The 22,780-nt window shown below is 43.6% G+C and overlaps 1 protein-coding gene across 3 annotated transcripts in view; it reads left to right on the top strand.

The window, feature by feature from the left end:
• Positions 1-2,387: 2,387 nt before the first annotated feature.
• The window catches only part of Napepld (N-acyl phosphatidylethanolamine phospholipase D), a 38,170-nt gene continuing 17,777 nt past the window's right edge, over positions 2,388-22,780 (top strand). Inside the window, exons 1-2 of one of the 3 annotated variants that reach the window (XM_031380086.1) lie at positions 2,388-2,682; positions 18,066-18,375. In XM_031380086.1, coding sequence (XP_031235946.1) covers positions 2,480-2,682; positions 18,066-18,375 — 513 coding nt within the window. In that variant the 5' untranslated portion in view covers positions 2,388-2,479. Of the gene's footprint in view, positions 2,683-2,765; positions 3,064-18,065; positions 18,376-22,780 lie in introns of those variants that run through there. The other 2 variants (XM_031380088.1, XM_031380087.1) reach the window with 2 other exon arrangements.

Raw genomic sequence — 22,780 nt, 5'->3', positions numbered from 1 at the left:
GTCACTCCATTTCCATTTTCTGACTCATAGACTCATATCTTGTGCTGAGGTAACCACTCCGTGAACATGGTGACATGTCAAAAGAAATGTTTTGCTTTTGTTTGTTTTTAGCTTTTGAGAAAAACTTGCTAGTATTGTATAAAGTAAACCCTTTTTTGGAACACTGGTACAGTCTATACTGGTCTGTGCTAGACTAACAAACATAATTCTTGACAAACCCCTGTAATTCACTTAAACTTTCCCCTTTTAACCCTTGAGAGGACCTTGAGACCCTTTCCAAATGGGACACCTTGTAGATTTACTGCCATTGATGCTTTTGAGTTATAATTCTAAGATGCTAAAATGAACAATTTTTTTTTTAACTTAAAAAACTCACCTCCCTCTTTGGATAGATATATATTTTGAGCCGGGCAGTGGTGGTGCACACCTTTAATCCCAGCACTTGGGAGGCAGAGGCAGGCGGATTTTTGAGTTCTAGGCCAGCCTGGTCTACAGAGTTCCAGGACAGCCAGGGCTATACAGAGAAACCCTGTCTTGAAAAACCAAAAATAAATAATTAAAAAGAAATATATCTCAAAAATATTAGGTGAATATTCTAGTTGGCTCTTACTTAATTTAAACAAGCAATGTAATATGTGAAGCAGGGTAGTAAACTCAGAAACACAAGCAAACAAATGCATAGTCACCCCCCAATCCCCAGATAGCTACAAGACTTTCTGCTCTGATCTTGAAACTTGGAGTATGGTCTAACAGGAGCGGATTGTTTTCTTAGGTATTGAGGGGACTCTGGCCAGCTCAAGTGTGGCAAGCATGGTTCTGGCAGGCCTTTCCTTTCTTTCCCATTCTTACCCCTTGCTAAAAGAAAAAAAAATCCAAACAGACCAAAAAACAAACGAACAAAAATACATTCCTAAAGCTAGCCACCAAGGTCTATTTCCTAATTTGGGTACTTCCTCCTCCTCCTGAGGTCACCTACCAAGGTTCAGCTACTGAAGTATTGAAGTCCAGCAATCAAAGCCCCCTTTGGCTCACTTACTTAACACACTCAATTAAAATTAAACCCCTCATTCTAACACTGGGTTTCCCATTTTACCCTTATAAACTTCCTCCATTTGCCTACGGGCCACTTATCTAGAGGCAGTCTCTTGTTCCTCTCTCCTCCTCCCTTTGTCCTCTATCTACTATCTTTGTCTCTTATTCCTGCCGTTTGTTCCTCTGGGGCAAATGCATCCACTGGGCTGATATTTTGGTCTTGGGGGTCTTGAGACAACTCTGCTGTCCTCTTACAGTATGAAAATGCTATTGTGATTATGAAGCCCAGAATATTTCTTCTTAGAAGAGTCAGTTAAATGATTTAAGTATTACCGTGTCTGAAATGTATCCAAATGGCATGAAAATGCAGACCCATATTTTGTGTATATGAAATGTGTTCACAGTGACTGATGGAATAAGGGCAAGAAATGACGTGTTTAAAGTTCCTTAGCAAGGATGCTAAGAAGCACATCGAAGCAGTAATTGCAGTCTGTCCTTTGGGGTTGAGTTTGTTTCTCCTTTTTTAAAATTTGCTGATGCCAAGAATTATTCAGCCCCACCCAGGTGCAAAAGAGTTATTAGGTATACTAAACTTAAACCAGCAAAAGGAAAAAAAAGCAATCAGTTACAACTGCAAGCTACCCCGAGGAAATCAAGTATACAGACACAATGTCCTGCAGTATTATATAGTTATAGTCCCTTTCTAAATGCATTACAGTTTGGTTTGCATATTCCTATCATATCTGTATTAATGCCTGGTTTTTCTTTTCTTTTTTCTTTTAGCTAACACAATCTCAGTCCGGTCTATTTAGTTCTGGTCTATGAATATATCTCACAAAGACCTGCAGAGTATTTTTTTTTTTTTAAATTGGCAACCCATCTATTTACCACTGAATTCTATATGACTTTGCAAGTTATTTCTTGAAATAATTTCAAGCAGTTGAGAATTTCAGGATTGCAATTTTATAATGTTTTGATCTTATCCTGAGATTTCAGAAAGCCAGGCATTTAGAACATTCTATACTGAAAGCCGACATAATTTTAAATGTACCTGAGTACACAAGTATTGTAGTGGAGCCATGTATACTCAGTACTTGCTATAGAAATCTATAATTAGTGTCTGTGTAACCGAGCTCTTTAGTCAAGACTGTCCGTGCTGTTCTACAGAGTGGGCTACGACAGGCTCACGGGTCCACCAGATTCTTCTGGGTTTAGCAACTGTCAAAGAATGAGCTCACGTGACTTGGAAGGCTCCGAGCCAATCTGGTCAGAGGGTTGTGCAGTATCAGTTGTGCTCGCTGCGCGGACTTTACCAAGATGGCCTCGAGGCCTCAGCGCCTCCGTCCTCGGGAGCGGCCATCTTGGTAAAGGCCAGGCAGGGGGTGGCGCTGGGCATGACCGGGCTTCAGCCTGGGAAACGCATGGCCCGAGACGACCGCCACCAAAGATGGGGAGGCGGCGCGTGCTGGGGCGCTGCGTGCAGCTGTTAGTGTCCTCGGCGGAGCTGGGGTGCTGGGGCCGAGGGCGGAGGAACGCGGGCACAGGGCGTGACGGCGCCCGCCGCGGCTCAGAGGCTGGTGGGCCCGCGGCGCCGAGGCCCGCAGGCGAGGGGACGCAACGCAGCGCGCGCCCGCCGGCCCTCAGCGCAAGGTGAGCCCGCCCTTCGCCCCGCCCTCCGCTCCGCCCTCGCTAGCTGGCTCCGCCCCCGAGCTTCCGCTCCGTCCCGCATCCTCGCTCCGTCCCGCCCTCTAACCAACTCAGTCCCCGCCTCTCGGCCACGCCCACCGGCATGGCCCCGCCCACACGCAGCGCCCCGCCTCCCGGGGGGAACCCGAGCGCCTGCGGGAGAGCCTGCCTGCTGTTACCGTTGATCTTCGCGGGAGGCGTTTCGGGCGTCCGCGGTTCTCCTTCGCAGATTTGCTCCTTCGTCTGGATATCGGCGTGCAGCAGCTTTTCTGGGGCTGTTCCCACACCTCGGTGAAGTGCAGCGGGTTTCGAGTAGGTTTCTAGCACCCAATGCCTCCTCCACTTGTGAGTAGCAGGCTTCTTTTGAATTATCGCACCTCTGGAGGTGCGGAACTTGCATTTCTGGATCCGCTTACGTGAAGAACCACCGTGTTTTTAGGCGCCTAGAGGGAAGTAGCTGTATTTGGGATTTAAGATCCTACCATTCCAGCAGATTCCCAGGTTACAGCTCCACGATAGAAATACAAGTGGGTGTATCTTCTTTTGGTTGTATGTAAATGAATGGGGTCCACAACTTACTCAGAGCCACTTATTTCGGCTTCATGTGTAGTATTTATGTTCTGAAAAATCCATCCCCTAAGCATTACTGCCGTTTTTCTTAAAGTAAGAGTAACTTATTTAACCGCAGAATGAGCAAAAGTACGGAGGCAGGATTAGAGAAGGATGTCGAGAGACTTTTTTCTTTCTTTTCTTTTTTTTCCTTTTCTTTCTTTCTTTTTCTGTAAGGTGCTTGCTCATTAGATCTGCTATTATTGATGACGGTTCAGTTGGACTCCTCTTCCCAAGGAGCGCGGTATGAACATGGTTGTTGGGAATATGTGGTTCAGGGTCTCCAGTGGAACCTGGATAATGTGTCCTAACACTCAGTCAGACCCAGAAAACATTAAGGGAATGAGAAAAGTCAACAACCTCAAAAAAAGGTCTGGGATTCTTGTTTTGCCCTTACTGTGGGCTGCTTTATATGTTGTTATGCTGAGACTTGCATGGGTGGTTTTGGCTTAGCATGAAAGTCACTCTTGCAACACACTTCTGTAAATTAAGAAGTAATTTTCATCTTTATTAACAGATGGAAGTGTAACAGTTCTGTTTTGTCACATTGGGTAGAAGTTAGTGGTAACAGCATGATTTACAAAGATGTTACATAATCTTTAAAAGGATGATTGCCTGTTTCTTACAACAGTCTAATTTTAAAACAAAAAATAGTTTGATTTTTGTTGTAAGGAAATGTTAGCTCTGTTAGAGATTTAGAGCTAATATGTACGTTTAAAATCAGAATCTAAGAGGAATCAAGGGTTTGAAATAGGTGTAAGTCAATTGGAAATACAGCCATAATTTTCAAAGATTTTATTTTGTTAATATTTTTACAGACTTCCTGGCTTCACGAATTCTATAGCAAGTGTCCAAGAGACAAAAATCTTTAGTGTGTTTATTATATTTCCACTTCCACCCACAATTCCAAATTCGATCAGATTCTGATTCCAAAACTGATGTTTTTTATTTTTTTAATTTTTATTAGATATTTTCTTTATTTACATTTCAAATGTTATCCCCTTTTCTGGTTTCCCCTCTGAAAACCTCCTATCCCTTCCCCCTTCCCCCTGCTCACTACCCATCCTCTCCTGCTTCCTGGCCCTGGCATTCCCCTACGTTGGGGCATAGAACTTTCACAGGACCAAGGGCCTCTCCTCCCATTGATGACCGACAAGGCCATCCTCTGCCACATATGTAGCTGGAGCCATGGGTCCCTCCCTGTGTACTCTTTGGTTGGTGGTTTAGTCTCTGGGAGCTCTGGGGGTACTGGTTGGTTCATATTGTTGTCCCTCCTATGCAGAACTGATGCCTAATATTTGTTCAGTATTTGAAGACATTTTAACATAAGCATTCCACATAAGGTCAGGGTTGTTTTATTGGTTATACTTTAGCTGGTGAGTCATTCCTACCTATTTGTTTGAAAGAAGTCTTATACTCTTTTAGGTATTTATTTAGAAAGCCAAAGGGATTCTTGTGGAAATTCAGTTATATTTTAACTTTAGTTTGTTTTCTGTGTGCATGAGTGCGTGTATGCACATGTGTGTGTGTGTGTGTTTCTCTCAGTGGTGCATAGCTATAGCTATAGTGGGTCTTCCCATCCCTTTTCATTCTGTATGAGTAAGAATGTGGCTGCATGGAGTGCCCTGTCTATGTAGGCACTAGAGACTGAAATAAACACGAATAAAAGTGTCTTAATTGAAGTACTATTAGGCATGTATAAAATTGGCATGAAAATCAGTTCCAGTGATTTCCACTGCAAGGTTCAAGCAATTATCATTCTAACTCCTACATTCCTGAAGAATTATACATGTGTATAACTTACTGCTTTACTTGACCTGTCTTTTGAACCTAGTAACCATTTATTCTGTTTTTATTTTATTAATCGACTTTTACAACAGATAATGTATGTTCTTGGGTAGCGCCAGGAGCAGTCCATAAATAGTTATACTCATTCTACTGCCAACTAACCTTAAATGATGTATTACAACTTAAGCATTTTTTCAAGGTATTTTTGGATATTTAGTTTTAGTTGATTTGCTGATATAAAACACATGACTTTATTAATACTATTCCATGGATTAAAAACAGGAATTCAAGAACCTGGGAGATTTTAGCCATTGGGTACTTTAGGTCAATAACTGATTCATGTTAAATAGATGAAGCAGGCAAGCCAAGATCGTACAGTATAGGTTGCCAATGCAATATAGACTGTACCTTTAAACTGGATAAAAAGTTGGGAATGGCCATTATCAGTGACTGTGGAGGCATAGGACTGGATTTAGATGGACCAGCATAAATCAAAAGCCTGACTGAAAAACAGTCCTTAATACTGAGTGTGGGAATGCATGCTCATAATCCCAGCATGAAGGTGAAAGAGACAGGTGAGGGATTGTGAATAGGAGGCTGGTCTGGGCTACATAGAAAATTCCAGGCCAATTTGGGATATCTAGCAAAACTGACTGAGAAAAAGAAAAGGGCGAAAGAAAGAATGGATCCTGCCTGGCACATTGAACAACCCCACTACTCCTTAGGAGGGTAGGTCTGTGTGTGTGTATAGCTGGAACCTTCCCATAACTAACATAATGACAGAATAGAAAGTGTCTGCTGAATTCACATGACTGTAACCCTCCTCAGTTAAGAAGAATGAAGTTATGACATCAGCAATCCTTTAAACTGTTCACTTGTTTGTTTTGCTTTATCAGACCTTTGGCCTACAGCTATTAGATGGCCACAGTAATTTGTTTCAGAAGCTATTTTCTGCATTTGAAGCCTCTTGCTCAGTCTACAAGGATACTTGTTCCCGTTTTAAGTGTGTGTTTTTAGCTTGCTTAGAGAGCTCATTCAAGAGCCAAACTTACCCTCTTCTACTGTAGTTAAAGTAATTAATAGATGATTCAACAGTTTCTGGACTTAAATTTTCTTTTTTAATTTAAGCTAAACAAAGTCCTAAACTTGAGATAGAGCATGCCATTTCTCTTCCCTGTGGGGACCATGTCTCTGTGTGCTCTGCTAAGGATTTTTAGGTGAGATGTGATCTTAATTATCCGAGAATAATTAAGGGGAGCACATGGCTAATAGACAGTCTGGACTCTTCCGGCCAGATCCAGACCCTGGGAACATAACTCTGTGGCCTGACTCGCTTTGCCTGTAAGGAGGTCACACTTGTGTTGACTTTTGTCATGGGATAGATAGTCAAATGGGAAGAGACCCTGGAGGGTATGGACTTGGTTCTACTCCTGTAGCTTCCACTTCTGCTTGTCTCAGGAAAGCTTAGCTTATCATGATTTCCAGAACGGCTTTCACCATTGCAGAGGTGGTACCTTTGATACTGTTGAGGGGTTGTTGATTCCTTAACTCTGGCTTAGCGTCCACGTCAGCTTTGGTTTGCATGGGATTAATGCCAGTGCACATACATTGTGTATCCTTCCAGTGAAGAATTTTGACCTAATAAACTTTTGATGTTCTCAGCAGCATCCTCTTGGCTAAGCATAAGCCTGGTCATGCACAGCTTTGTAATTTCTTTTTGCAGAGCCATTCAGATACTTTCAAATCACATTTTAAGTCAGTGTTTTACCTCTACTATTACTGCCACACTTGTATAAATTTTGTTGGCTACAAGAATGCATTTTGTAGCCGGGCAGTGGTGGCACATGCCTTTAATCCCAGCACTTGGGAGGCAGAAGCAGGAGGATTTCTGAGTTCGAGGCCAGTGTGGTCTACAGAGTGAGTTCCAGGATAGCCAGGGCTGTACAGAGAAACCCTGTCTTGAAAAACCAAAACACCAAACAAACAAACAAATAAATAAATAAAGCAAGCAAGCTAAGGCTAACCTGTCTATATGTCAATGCTAGTAATTTTAGTTTTTGAACTGTGGATTGTACTCAGAGAGAACTCACTGGATTTTTCCTTGTAGGCTGGGCTTGATTAGTGGAAAGAACAGGCTTTGTGGTTTGATCAGCATGGGTTGGACCCTGAGACTCAACTGTTACTAACTTTTCGACTTTATGCGAGCCCTACCTTTAGTTGTGTTTGTTGTTGTTGTTGTTTTGTTTTTGTTTTTTTAGATGCTCCCTTAAACTTTCCAGTTTTGTTTCTTTCTTTTTTTTTTTTTTTTTTTTTTTTTTTTTTTTTTGTTTTGTTTTTTTAGACGCTCCCTTAAACTTTCCAGTTTGGCAACTGTATTGGATGGGACTGGTATTGGGACAGTTTGGAACGTTGCTTAAATAAGTTTCTCTTAAACGTGGAAAAAGTGCAGAGCTGGACTGTGTTGACTTAGTGTGGTGTGTGCCATTCCTGGGGCTTCCTGTAGCAAGCAAGATGCAGGAGCAACCTGGACGGTGATTTCTCTAGGGGAGACTCCTGGTAGCATCATATGTGACTTATGGTGATACCAGAGTGATCAGAGTCTGACCAGCCTGGGCATCCCTGGCTGGAAGGCTGGAGATGTAGAGCTCAGCTGGTGTTATACCCTGAACTGGGCAAGGGAGGTGGGCTTTTAGGGTAGATCTCTTTTGTCTTTACCTCATACAGCCATAGACTCTACCCTTCTAGTCATTCCTCCATGCCTTCTCCAGTCAGCAGGGGTGCCCTTTTTTGGCTTAAGCCTCTTTGCCCTTTACTTTTGCTTCTCTTTTTATTTGATTTCCAGCAGGTGTTCTAATTAAGCCTTGTTCTTCACTTGTTCATTCCACAAGTATTTGTTGAACACTCAGCACTTGTGCACTGACTGCTAGGTATTGTTATATTACTGATTGTATTTTCCCCCTTGGCTTGGCTCTCAGGGAGCAGAGCCAGAATAGAGACTCAAGTGAATAGAATATAAGTCCGTGACTTACCAGCTTTATAAGTGGCAAGATAGTCGTCCCCATCCAGTACTGCAAATAATATGTCTCAGGATTATGGCACCAACTGGTAGAAGAGAAGATTCATGCCAACCTAGCCACCAGAGAGACCCCTGGGACCTTCCCAAATGCCTGAGCCTCTTTGTGCTGATGATTAATGACTTAAAGTACAGAAGTGGTTCTCAGCTTTGAACCCTGACCAACCAGTCATGGATACCTCCTTCAGAGGCTTTGCTCAGCAGCCTTAGGCACAGTATAAAATCTCCACAGTTAATTCTGATGTGCCCTCTGCACTGGAAATCAGGCATGAGGCTTTGTTCTTGAACAGAGAAAAGGCTGGACAAGAACTGTTCTAAGATAGCTTATCAGTCACATGGTAGTCACATCAGGTCCTTTCTTGGCAGCTTGGTTTGACCATTGAGAGGAGGTGGGAAGAACTGAGACAAGTGATCTTTGACTGAAGAGGACAGAAGATGAGACACTGTAGGGGTGTGATTTATCTGGAGCTGGCCTTGCTTGCCTTTTGTGTTGTCCTGTTGTGGACATTTTAGCTGAGGCCCCAAACCCTGTTAAAAGTGCTGGGTCCATGGTAGGTGTTGGAAGTTTGCAGTCTTTGCTCTTGGGGGGACAGTGAAGGGACATAAAGGAATGTGGTAGAGAAGATTGCTATCATTTTCCAAACCAAGAGACTCGGGACTGGAGAGATGGCTCAGTGGTTAAGAGCACTGACTGCTCTTCCAAAGGTCCTGAGTTCAAATCCCAGCAACCACATGGTGGCTCACAACCATCTGTAACAAGATCTGACTCCCTCTTCTGGAGTGTCTGAAGACAGCTACAGTGTACTTACATATAATAAATAAATAAATCTTTAAAAACAAAAACAAAAACCAAGAGACTCTCAAGGCTTCTGAGAGCTTCCATGTGAATCCAGAAAGAGCTCTGGAGTTGGTAAGAATCTTGGGTATGATAGTTTTATTTTTAAGACTTGTGTGAATTCTAAGAACACCAAGGCCTCTATTATTCAGAAATAAAAGTGAAGACTCATTCCTGAGTTGATTCCATTTCATTTTATTTATCTTTAGTCCATTATCTTTAGTTCACATACATCAGTGTTTTAGAGTGTAATAAAATGGCAACTTACAGTTATTAAAGGTTTACCCTGTGCCAGATACTGGACTAAGAGTTATACAACTAAAGCATAGAAAGGCTTATCAGTGGCAAAGTTGGGAAGTATCTATTTTTAAATATTTGTGAAATGCCTGTGACTTTTCCCTGACAGTCAAGTTTAGTATATCTTAATTATGTTCTGTTTTTAAAAATGCTTTAATAATTTACTGCATGCTTCCTGTTCATTAGGAGAGTATACTGAGTTGAACTTCAGCGTCTGAAACCTCCTTTGAACCCCATGGCTTTATTAGTTGACCTGAAACTGACTCCATATCTCTCTCCAATTCTCGGTCTGTGTTGAAGAAGCCAGGGCCTGGTTTCCTTGTAAAAATCTTTACTGTTGATTGTAGTTTCTTCTTGTACCCCTTTCTTTCAAAGGATGTGACACTGGCACCTTGAGCGGGATAACAAGCCTGGCATTGTGCTGTCTCATTCCTAAGTAAATTCAGGGTTCCAGCAGCTGCTAGTGACTGTTATGCTTGATACCCTACATCCCATGTCCAACACATCAAGTCCCTTGATGGCCATACATTCAGGATCTTATGAGTCTTTCCAGCGGCAGTGACCCTATGTGACACATGGCCACTGGTGTGAGTTACTTGCCACGTGAGGATAGCTCACGGTTCTGTGAGCTTGGGTCACTGGTTTCAGAAATGCTTTATTCTAAAGACTATCATTTTCATCCTTCAGAGCTGAGCTTCTATAGACATGATCTGAGCAAGCTAACATCAGTCTGACTGCTTAGGGTTGTAGCCTCCACTTTCACCCGTCTTTCCCTTCCCCCTGTACCTGGAGCACTAGACTAGACCAGTGGTCATTCAAACAGTGTTTACTAAACATGGCTTGACAGGTCTTGCAGCAGTCACTCTTTACTTAGATCTTAGTGTCTGTGTCCCATTTGTCATACAGTCTCTATACAGTCTCTTCCAAGATACCATGTCATGCCTTGAAAGACCACTGACCTATGTTTAAACCCATGACATCACACTTCCAATAACTGTTCTCAGATAAAAATATTCCGTGAGGCTCTTTCCAGTGACATCAGGGAAAGTGGCTGGACAGAGAGCTTCCTTCCAGGCTTTGGAAGGGAGGGGCTGGCTAGGGTCAGCCCCAGTTAGAGGAGACCGATGATGGTGGCCTGAGCTGAGTCTTGGCGGGGCTAAAGATTGTTACAGTTCTAGAGGCAGAAAGGGCTTTAGCACTATGGCCCAGTCCTCTTATTTTATAGATGAATGGAAATGAGTCTCAGCAATGTTAGGTGACTTTTGAAAGGCTGCAGAATTCAGAGCAACCAAAGTGGGAGCACTTACCAAAGTGGGAGCACTTACCAAAGTGGGAGTACTCACCAGAGTTGGAGCACTCACCAGAGTTGGAGCACTCACCAGAGTTGGAGCACTCACCAGAGAGTTAGAGCACTCACCAGAGTTGGAACTGAGCTGTTCACCGCTCTCCCCCCCACACCCCCAGGAGTTACAAAGATACTGGAAAGAGGATACCCACATTTTGAACCACAGTTTTGTTAAAGCATTAGCTTAAGGAAAAGTGAAGGAACCTTTAAGATCATTTGCATATTTTAAGCTTAGTATGTTTCCTACCTTTATCCACCAACCTCTTTAACCATCTAATTCTGTATAGCATTTAGATATTATTACTACCAGGAACAAATCTACATTTTTGTGGCTAGTTTTATTTAAAGTACTAAAGAAGGGATAGTTATGTCATTTCAAGAAACATTTTTGCCTATTTTCTAAATTTGTCGTAACATGATTATCCTGAATTATCCAGTTGTGTTCAGTTCAGTGGTGTTTTACATGCTGTCTTTATGCGGTTAAGTATTTTGCCTGTATGTATATATGTGCCCTATGTACATGCTTCATGCTCAACCAGGTCGGAAGAGGGTTTGGAAGCCCCTGGAACTGGAGTTACGGTTGGTCATGAACTGGTCATCTGGGTGCTAGGCGCCACACCTGGGTCAGAGCAGCAAGTGCTCTTAACTCCCCAGAGGCCTTGTTCTAATTGTTATTAAATCGTCACCTTCTTATGTGAAAGGAGAAACTTGTAGAGGAGTCATCTGGAGTGATCATATAGTTTAGTGACTTAAATCTTTCAGTAGCCCGTAAGGTGACTTTTAATTCAATGTCCTGGATTAATCTTAGAGCTAATATCTAAAGCCGTTGGCAGTGTGCAGTCAGGACACCGTTGTCAGGGCACCTGCTACCCTTGGCTCATTTTGCAAAGAAAATGTGTTCTCAATTTTAAAGAGTTGAATTATGTTTTGCATTTATTCCTCTTAGAATTTACTGTTAAATCTAACATACTTTTGTTTAACATTCTTTTGTCAAGCATTTGTGTTCAAGTGATTTTTTTTCAATAATTAGAACTTTAAAAGACAAATTCGAGTTTTTTTAAATGCAAGCAAATACTATGCTATTAGTAAGGTGTAAGGAAACAAATATTGTCGTAGATTTTTTTCTTACATAAAATTATCAAGGAAGAAATAGAATTTCAGCAATATAGATTTTAAATTTTTACATTTTGAGGTTGTCTTTCATCTAAAAAGCATCTTGATTGGATACAATGTCTTATATTTTTTTACTCTTTTTTTTTTTTTCCCGTTATTTCAAGACATGGTTTCTCAGTGTAGCCCCTGGCTATCCTGGAACTCACTCTGTAGACAAGGCTGGCCTCGAACTCAGAAATCCGCCTGCCTCTGCCTCCCAAGTGCTGGGATTAAAGGCGTGCACCACCACTGCCCGGCAACATATTTTCACTCCTTTAGTAAATATAAATCATAGTACAGATAACTGTGAGTCTGCATTCTGCCGTAGCCGGAGGCGAAACACGGAGAGCTTGACTGGGCTTATCCCAACACTGCTACTGTCCGGTGCTGAGCTTCGGGAATCGCTGAGCAGTTCAGGGTGGGGTTGGGGGTGGGAGTGGGAGTAGGGGTGGGGGGCTGGGAGAAGGGGAAACGCAGTCTGAGATGTAGGAAGCTGATATTCCCTGACTTCTGGGCATCTGGTCGCCACTAGAAAACCGCACAGAGAGGTCTGGAATGAAGTGTTGTGGGTCCACAGGTCCATGATGAGGCCGGGACCATTGGGGGCCCACAGGCTGAGGACAGTCTAGCCCTGCCAAGGTGGGAGCTCTCACTTAAGAACAATCATAGATTGTTCTTAGCTTAGCTGGAAGCGCAGAGAGCCCTTCTGTGGGAGACTTACATTACAGCTCCATAGTCAAAGGCTTTCTCCATGCTCCCGGTAGCGGTTCTTGATGGAAGATAGTCCTCAGTTCCAAACTGCTTATTGGTTGTTCATCTGGGAAAATAGATGAGTACCAACTTCTCAGGGTGGGCCAGAGATTAAATACCTCTTGCAGAAGGGAATGTCCAGGAAGGGGATTGGCTAAACCCTCAGGGCCTCTAGGTACCTCAATAGCACGGAGAACTCTGTTCTGGGCCCACGTGACCACGGGTGCTTTTTCCTTATGTGGCCGTGTGCCAGACCAGAAGTCTGGCAGGGAGCAGCTAGCTGCTTCCTGTCTCAGGTGTGTCCCCCTAGTTTCTGGGGTCACAGACCTGTTCTGCCTTACTAAGTTTCCTGGCAAGGTCTTCTGTCCCCCAGATAACAATTTTTGTTTGGCACTTCAGGGTACTAACCCATGTTATCATTAGTCATCTTAGTACTGCAAAGAGGACTTGATCTTTAGAGCAAGGAGCCTGGGCTCTTGTCTCTTGTTAAGACACTGCTTGGCAAATGTATATAGATGCATGACATATGTGATATGTATATATCATATCACATCATATATAAACATCCAAATATTTATTTAATATATCATTATATACTATATATTAATCTTGTTGCTTCTAATATACATTAAATAATAAACAAGATCATGTATGTATTATATATGCAGTAAAATATCTATTGTTAAATAATTATTTAATTAATTAATGGTCTTCACACAGAACATTCTCCTTTTGTTAAATAGCATAGTTCCCAGGCTTGGACGTATTTGCCCTCACAGCACTGTTTTCCATGTCTGTAGGTGTCTCTCATGGCATCTTGCAGAATTTCAGTGATGGATAGAATTCATTTGACTCTTACAGTCCCCTGAAGTCCCTTAGAGACGTTTCAGAGAACTGGGATATTGTTATTTTTTAACCTATGCTATCTAGCATTGTAGGAAAAGGATCCTTATCTTCCAATAAAGGTAAGGTGAACAAATACAAAGTGTGTGTGACTTTATTCAGTCTGACATCTGAAACTATAATGCTGGGTATTTTCCAGGTGTAGTATCAGCGCTGATTGTGTACCAGTCACCCAGTATTTATAAAATGTCTGCTGTAGGAATTCTCATCTGTTGCTCCCTGATTTATATGAATGTTGAGGCCCCAAACATACATTGGACTGTTGTGATTTTTTTTTCCCTCACTTTTCAAATGATAAAGCAGTACATTGAATTCTAGAGAGCTGGCACGTCTTAAATGTCAAAAGCATGAAACAGTTCTGAAATAGACGGTTCTTGTTTTTATAAAGCTTTTATCCATGCACGCAGTTACTGAAGAAAAATATTTGTACTTGGCTGGCTTGTTTTCACCCAGTGTCATGGTTCAGACCTCCCTTTGGTTAGAGGGCTGAGTCCTTCGGCTATTAAAGAAGCAATTAATATTCAGTGTACTTGGTGGTTACAGTATGGAACTGTCAACTTTTTTTTGTAACAGATTTGTGTTTGAAAAGCTCAGAGGCAGAGCTTTTCAGTACATAAAACTGGCTTCTAGTTTTTGTGTCATTTCCTCTAGTGAGATTTCCCTTTGTGAGATTGTTGCTATAGACACTAAGAGCAACCAGAAGGTGGCAGTTGGTGAGTGAGAGGCCCTCAGCTCTCAGGCAGACTCTGTATGGCTCCATGGCATTAGACTCAGCTTGTTATTTTTCCACATCCACTGAATGGCCTTTCAGGACTTTGCCTCCAAAACCTTCTTTCCAGATTGTCCGGGTTCAGTTCTCCTTGTGCATCTCCTCTGCTCATTCTCTGTGTGTGGCATCTCATTAGCATCACATGACATCATGGAAGTACTACACAACCCTGTGACTGCTAGTTTTCATACACTCCCCACACCCCTCAATCCCACAGATGCTAGAAAATCATATGTAAAATTCCTGTGGAGGCATTTGGTGGCCTCAAGGTAGGAATCAGGGTAAGGGCTGCTGTTTGAAGGCAGGGGAGTGTGAGCAGGGCCAGAGCCTCAGCTTTTCTGAGCCATCTTGCTGACTTTTGCAGGAGAAACCCTTGGAGCCTCTCTCTCTCTTGTTTTGTGAGATTTGCTTAGAATAGACAAATTTAGAAGGGTCATGGGAGGTGTAAATCGAGGGAGGTGTCTGGGAAACTGAAACCGCTCTGAGGACAGATGTCAATCTGAGCACCCTCATAGCAGCTTCGATCCCATGATTATCCATTTCCATGCATTGACTTTTGTACTTGGAGTCTTGCTTCCCTGTGATGTCAAACCTGATTTCAGAGCCTGCAGGTCAAGAGTGTGCTTTGCCTGGGAGCCGACAGGCCTGACCGCTTCCACCTGACTATCTATCTCATCCTTAAGGTTTCCAGCCATCCAAGTACTTTCTCGTCTTGCCCACTCCACCGTCTTCACTGACTCTTGGATGTTCTGGGATGATTGTTTTTCTCACTGCTGTTGTCTCAGTCTCTGTTGATTGGACTCTCTGCTTGTGAGGACTTCAATTAAAAGCTGGGGATTATGATAGCTAACTTCTGGGCTTTCTGAGAGCCTTAATTTAAACGAAATGGAGGAATGTGGGGCATGTGCGTTGCCCTTACTGGGTGTTCCAGGCTTCTCTTTTCTATTCAGTAATCCATCTTCTTAGCTCTAAGGTTGGTTTTTGTTTGTTTTCATTTGAGAAAGAGTCTCTCCCTTATGTAGCCCTGGCTGTCCAGGAATTTGTTATGTAGTCTAGGCTGGCTTTGAACTCACAGAGATCTACTTGTTTCTGCTTCCTGAGTGCTGGGATCAAAGTTGGCCCCCTGGTTCAGGTTTCTAGACCTTTCTTTTACCTTTTTTCTCCCTGTTTCCAGAGTTGTCTTTCCTGCAGAGCCCCCTTTAAGCATCTTCAGTGTTCTAAGGTTGCCCACGGTGTAGCAAACCTTCCTGATGTGGCAGGTGCAGAGGGTGGCCTCTGTTTCTGTACAAGCCTCTCTAGTCTTGTACGTCCTCACTTCCTGCGTGTTGTTTCCCAAACCTAACTTTGATGTGACTCTTCATGTAATGTGTTGTCTGTTTACATAGTAATGTCAGCCATCTAAACTCCCAGTCTGATCTGATCAGTGAACTGAATTTTAATGGATAGTCACTGTCTTTGCCTTTGTAAAGGCCTCAGTCTAGACTTCAATTTTAAGACATAAAAAGTGAGTCTGTGAGAATGGAGGCACCTTACCCAGAACACTTTAAGCTTTAGAACATACGGAGATTAGCTGTTTGGTCAGCTAACCAGGTTAGAGAGACAAGGATTAGCATTTGGGTGTGTACACTTAACTGTCCATTACATCATCTAATCCTTTGAAACTTCCACAGAGTAGGTAGGTATTTTACAGGTGAGAAAAAGGAGGATTAGAGAGGCTGTTTGACTATTGGGAGCCCCTCTCTCAGCTGCCACGGGCTCCCCCAGAGGGTGGCTCCCCCAGAGGGTGGCTCCCCTAGAGGGTGGCTCCCCCAGAGGGTGGCTCCCCCAGAGGGTGGCTCCCCCAGAGGGTGGCTCCCCCAGAGGGTGGCTCCCCTAGAGGGTGGCTCCCCCAGAGGGTGGCTCCCCCAGAGGGTGGCTCCCCCAGAGGGTGGCTCCCCCAGAGGGTGGTGTCTGAAGAACAGCGCGTTTGAGCTTTTGTTAGCTCTGGTTTCTTTTCTCCAGATGGCTGAGTGTTTACCCTCACATTAGAGAAGGAAAATCAGGAATCGGGACATGCCTACATGCCTCCCGGGGGTTGTGTTCTTGTCTTTCTTTCTCAGACATCCTTGTATCTCAGCACCCGGTAGCCAGAAAAAATAACATTTGGTTTTCTGTTATTTGTACCTTTTTTTTTTTTTAAAATAGAGTTATATGGTGTGTAATTACGTATGTTTTGATTCTAAACTAATTAGAAAGCAAGTGCCTGTTTACTTAATATATTCAATAGGAAGGAAATGAAGTCCTACATGGCAGGTAACTTCGTACTTTTAATGTGCTGTTTTCCAGTTCTGAGTGTTTTTGGTCCTGCACGATTCACAGTCAAGGATTTCAGTGTCTTGCTGTGGGTAATAGTAGGTGTAGTAACGGTCGGTCGTGGTGGCAGCTGAGGCTGAACTGGTATGTGCCTGAGTCTCCAGGGGTTTCACTGGCTTAGGCTGCTCAGTCTTCCCAGTAACCTTGGGAGCTACTGATGCCTTTATCTTTATTTTATAGATAGGAAAATCAAGATGAAGAAAAGCTGGGACATTTATTCCCAGCCAGGAGACTTTAGTGTCTTGGCAGTTTTAAGTCTGCATTACTTAGAATTTATGTTGCCAGGTTAATTGATGTGCTGTCTCCTTCCTTGGCCTGTGAACTCATCCGTACTCTCTAGGGGACTAGGTCACAGATTGTCGTTAGTATAAAATGAGCCAGCTTAGCAGGGCTGTATAAGTCACATGAATCACTGCGGCATCCTTAGGAAACTTAAGCTGGTGTTACTTTGTTGCTAAGAACATTGGTAGTTATGCAAATGTGGATACGGAAAGGGGCCTGTGTTGCTTCTGGTTTGGCTTTTGTGCCATGGGCCTGAGGGAAGCAATTTAAAAAGAGCAAGTGTTTGTTGTGGTTCACAGAGGTTTTGGTCCATGTCTCTGGGCCTGTGGGGAGACTGGCACCATGTTGGATCGGAGGAGGAGGCTAGGGAGAGCTCAGAGCACGTTCTCTTTTCCCATGTGCACTCCTTCTCACTCGCTCCGTCCCAGCAGGCCCCAGCTTTCATAGTGTCCAGTGGTCAGCTCCCAGTGGTCAACTGAGATTTTGGATCCCTCCATGGATCACTTCGTTGATGAAAGCAGAGCCCCCATGATCCGGTCACTTCACCGAAGCTCCACCCCTGAACACAGCTCTGTTGGGAACCGAGCCTTTAACACATGAGCCTTTTGGGGGCTCGGGGGCTGGGGCAGTTTCTATCCAGATCACAATAGTACTTCTGTTTACTCTGTAGAATGTCATTGAAGCAGACACTTTTATGTCTAAACCCTGGCTGGGAAGTAATGTTGTCTTAGGTTGCAGCAGTGAAGGGACTTTGAAAGGCTTGCCTGGCATGTCAGCAGAGAAGGCAAACATCTTTTCTTTCTAGCAAGCAGTAATACTGGATCTTAAAATTCTGTTTTACAGCCGGGCAGTGGTGGCGCACGCCTTTAATCCCAGCACTTGGGAGGCAGAGGCAGGCAGATTTCTGAGTTCGAGGCCAGCCTGCCCTACAGAGTGAGTTCCAGGACAGCCAGGGCTACACGGAGAAACCCTGTCTCAAAAACAAAACAAACAAACAAACAAAAACAAAACAAAAAAAAACAAAAAAAATTCTGTTTTACAGCAATAAATTTTGAATCAATACAGACATAATAAATACTCTCATATGGCTGGGGAAATACTCTTGACTGCGAATGGTGCTGTCTAATATGCTTTGGTGATTTTGTTAAACTTGGTAATTTCCCCTTTCCTTTTTCTTTTTTTCTTTTCAAAGCTTCTCACCGAAGGACATGGATGAAAATGAGAAGAGCCAGTCTCCAGCGCCAAGCTATCAGTATCCAAAAGAAACACTGAGAAAGCGCCAGAATTCAGTGCAGAATTCAGGAGGAAGTGCATCTTCTAGGTTCTCCAGGAAAAGCTTCAAGCTGGATTACAGACTAGAGGAGGACGTAACTAAATCGAAGAAAGGAAAAGACGGGAGATTTGTTAACCCGTGGCCAACATGGAAAAACATCTCCATCCCAAATGTGCTCAGATGGCTGATAATGGAAAAGGACCACAGCAGTGTTCCAGGTTCCAAAGAGGTGGGCAGCATGTGGCTGGTTTGGAATGTTTTGTGTGTACTTTGTGTACATATATATGACTTAGTTTTCCTGGGAGGTATGACCCTTTACTTAGTGATTTGTGTTGTTTCTGTATAATGAGACATAATTGTAAGTTTTGAAGAGACAAATGAGTCCTATGCCCACGTCCTCCGGGTTCTGTGCAGTAGCACAGAACGTATAAACAATCTTTCCGGTCTGCAGCCAGAGGCTGGGGTAAAATGCTTTAGAAACAGAGGGGTGGATTGGTCAGGTCTGACCGGTAGGGTTGGAGCCGGCTTCAGGAGTCTGTGTGGTGGTCCTAGAAAACTATTTTGTAGAGGTTTTCCGGGTTATTGCAGGAGTGGGTGGCAGTTCCCCTTACAGGGGCATCTTCTTTCCCTTTAAATCTTTCTTAGCTTCCCCCTGCACTTCCTGTCATCTTTCTTTAATTCTGATCCTGCCCAGCCTTTGGGGAGTTAGGGGCATTCCTGAAGGCTTTGGTTTGTAGTGGGAAGAGGTAAGGGGTCTATGCCAGGGGAGGTGGATTCTGACATTAGATCTGCTTGATAAATGTTGCTTGTCTTTTTTTAAAGGATATAGGATGAAAATCTTATATCATGCTAGGAGGGGTGGTGCACACCATTCATCCCAGCGTTTAGGAGGCAGAGGCAGGTGGATCTATGAATTCAAGTCCCGCCTGGTCTACATAGTGAGTTCCAGGACAGCCAGGGCTATACAGAAAGACTCAAGAAAAGGGGGCTAGAAGGGGGGGTGGGTGGAGATCAGGAACAAGGAATCTTCTATCACTTCCATGCTAGAAATATTCATAGTCATCTTTATATAGACTATCTACATGTGTATATATAGATATGCATGTATCCACACACACATATGCATATATTTGCCATGCTCTAGATTAAACTTGAGGCCTAATAAATTGTCTTTGTTGATTGAGACAGGGTTTTGATCTGTAGTCCAGGCTGGCTTCAAACTTGTAAAATTCTCAAGTGCCAACATGCCTGGCCTCAATATTTTTTTAAGATCCTTTTAGAATTAGACTAGACATTAATAGATAAACATTTATACTCAGAGCTTTTTAGGATGAGGCAAAGGGGACAAGGAAACTTGTCTTGTTTGGTTTTGGTTTTGAGACTCAGGCTCCCTGTGTAATTTACTGGAGCTTACTGATAGCCCACACTAGCCTTGACCTCGTGATCTGCCAGCCTCATTCCCTGACTGCTGGGTTTACAGGTATGTACCATGTCACCTGGCCTTTTTCCCCCCTTGATGAACTCCATCTGAGAAGAAACAGCCAAACTGGGAGGAGAGGGCTTAGGGTATAAGGTCAGGATGGTGAGTTGTGTGGTTTTTGTTGGTGTAAATCTCTTCCTTGTTTTGAGCCACAGCTTTTAAAAATAGAGGTTATCAGTGAGAGGTTCAGCGTTGTTTCATTTCAAAGAATCAGTGGCTGCTTGAACGTACAGTTGTATCTCTTCAGGTTTGAGAGATTCTAGAAACTGGTTTGACTCTGAGGACCTACCAGGCCAGGGGGTTTCAAAGAAATATTTGTCCCTTCTGGAAAACCAAGAAAAGCTGTAGAGGAGTGCACACATGCAAGGAGGTGCATTGCCATTGGCTGCAGTGACCCGGATCTTAGGAACACGAGTGTGTCCATTTACTTGGTGAGTAAGCTAGCATCTACTGCACATGCTGTGTGCTGGGCGCACTCTGTTATGTGCTAAAACATGAATAGACTAAGTCAGTCAGCTGTGTGTGTATTAAAACACCGGTATAGTGGTGAGTCAGGCAGAAACATGAGAGGGAGGGCTACGTACGGCTGCATTCTTCAGGGTATTAAAAAGGTACCAAAGGGGACTCATTATCTTTGAATATGCCACTTAAAATTGAATTCAGTATAATCTGAAAGAAAAACACCTTTGCACTACTCCAGTGTGTATCTCACTGATGACATCTTACCTGTCTTTCCTCCTTGTCTTCTGTGAAAGTCTAGAGTTAGATCAGGGAAAAGTGTAAGTTTGTGTTTAAACACATTTAAAAAACATGCTGAGAGGATGAGCATTTCCCTAGTTGTGGGAAAGGCAGCTACAATTCCCAAATCCCCAAACAGAAAGAAAATCAGGACAAGTAGGTGAGGACCCGAGATTGGAGGTCAGCTCAAACTTAATCAGATTTCTGGAGGTCATTTTATGAGTAGATCATGGCCTTAAGTCACTACTCTGAAAAGAAAATAATATTTACATAGAATAATTATATATTAGCGATTTATAGCATGTTATAGTATATCGTATTTGTTTACCTATATATCCGAAAGTGCTGTAGAGGAAACATGTGATTAATGTGCACACTGACTGATAGTCTAAGGAAAGTGGGTCAGAAGCAGGAGCCGCAGTTGACTTGCCGGGTGAGAAGGCGTTTCTTCCCTGGGCCATTCCGGGTGTCTGTCTCTTCTGGAACATTAGGGCAGTGTGTCAGCTCACAGGCCACACATTGTTCAGAGGCTGTTGTTGCTTTGCTCTGTCGTTGGCTCTGTGACATTGTCTGATTGTTATCAACGGAGGGGAAGAAAAAAAAAATAACCCTGGGCAGGCAGCATTTTAAGGAGGGAGGGAGACAGATACTTCTGAAGAGGTCAGCTTAGGAACTTTGGAAAATTCCACCAGACCCCTTCCCTCCTGGAAGGGAAAGGTCATAAAGAACACGGGCACCCCTCCCCCTCTGGAAGGGGAGGGGCCAATTATATTCCTCAGACCACAGGGAGGAGGGGCTGACTGCTGGCCACCTGCGGGCTGGGGTAGATCCATTCCAGGACTATTGGCCATCTACCTCATTCCCTATAGACCAATCAGTTTAAAAGTCACACTGTAATCCCAGCACTTGGGAGGCAGAGACAGGTGGATTTCTGAGTTCAAGGCCAGCCTGGTCTACAGAGTAAGTTCCAGGACAGCCAGGGCTACACAGAGAAACCCTGTCTTGAAAAAACCAAGAAAAAAAAAAGTCACACTATTCTGCCAATCACATTTGTGCCCAATGGCTGCTAACTTGAGAACTGTATAAAGGCTCGCCAATCGGATGGGTTGCACATGGCCATTCTTTCTCACCATGTGCAGGGCGACACCAACATGTTGGAACAATAAATTCCTCTTGCTTTTTGCATCGATTCCTGGCTCTGCGGTCATTCACTCAGGGTGTCCCCGGTAAGCTAAGGCTTGCCAGAGTCTTACACTTTGTGAGTTTCATTACTTGGAGGAGGCGGTCAAATTGGAGAACAGGCTGCCCCAACATGGCTGGGTGAAAAGAGTGGGACTCCGGGAGGTGGGAACCAATTCTATGCTCTTCCCTGACTGTGTGGGCTTCTTTCTCTTCCAGTCCTGGGAGATCTTCTTAAATCTTACTTGACCTGCACAGCTCATGTGTTAAAGGCTTATTCCTCAGCCTGATGCTATTGACAACCAGTAGAAACACTCAGAGGTAGGGGCGGTAGGCAGTCTCCTGGCCATTGGTGGCATGCCCTTGAAGGTGACAGTAGGACTCTCATTCTGGACTGGCTGGTTTTGTGTGTCAACTTGACCCAGGCTGGAGTTATCACAGAGAAGGAGTTTCAGTTGGGGAAGTGCCTCCATGAGATCCAGCTGTGGGGCATTTTCTCAATTGCCCCTTGTGGGTGGTGCCATCCCTGGGCTGGAGGACTTGGGTTCTATAAGAGAGCAAGCTGAGCAAGCCAGGAGAAGCAAGCCAGTAAGGAACATCCCTCCATGGCCTCTGCATCAGCTCCTGCTTCCTGACCTGCTTGAATTCCAGTCCTGACTTCCTTTGGTGATGAACAGCCATGTGGAAGTAAGCTGAATAAACCCTTTCCTCCCCAACTTGCCCAACTTCCTCCCCAACTTGGTCACGATGTTTGTGCAGGAATAGAAACCCTGACTAAGACACATTCCTTTCTCCTTTCTTTCATTTATGGGAATGTAAGGGCCTTTCTGTAAATCCCCTGCCATGGTGGGCTGTCCGTCATGGGCACAGAGCAACAGAGACACACTTGATCATGGCTTGAAACCTCCAACACTGAGCAAATCCAGCCATCTCCTTAGTACCCACTTTCTTTTTCTTTTTTTTTTTTTTTAAAGATTTAATTATTATTATATGTAAGTACACTGCTGTTGTTTTCAGATACACCAGAAGAGAGCATGAAATCTCATTATGGATGGTTGTGAGCCACCATGTGGTTGCTGGGATTTGAACTCAGGACCATTCAGAAGAGCAGTCAGTGCTCTTAACTGCTGAGCCATCTCACCAGCCCCAGTACCCACTTTCTAAAATTTCACCTAGACATCTTGATTTTGTATCCATCCCTGTAGTCAGTACCTAGCAGGTGTTTTCAGTCTGAAAA

Source organism: Mastomys coucha, unplaced genomic scaffold (genome assembly GCF_008632895.1).
Source record: "Mastomys coucha isolate ucsf_1 unplaced genomic scaffold, UCSF_Mcou_1 pScaffold19, whole genome shotgun sequence".
NCBI classification, from domain to species: Eukaryota; Metazoa; Chordata; class Mammalia; order Rodentia; family Muridae; genus Mastomys; species Mastomys coucha.
This window is presented reverse-complemented; position numbering and strand designations above follow the sequence as displayed.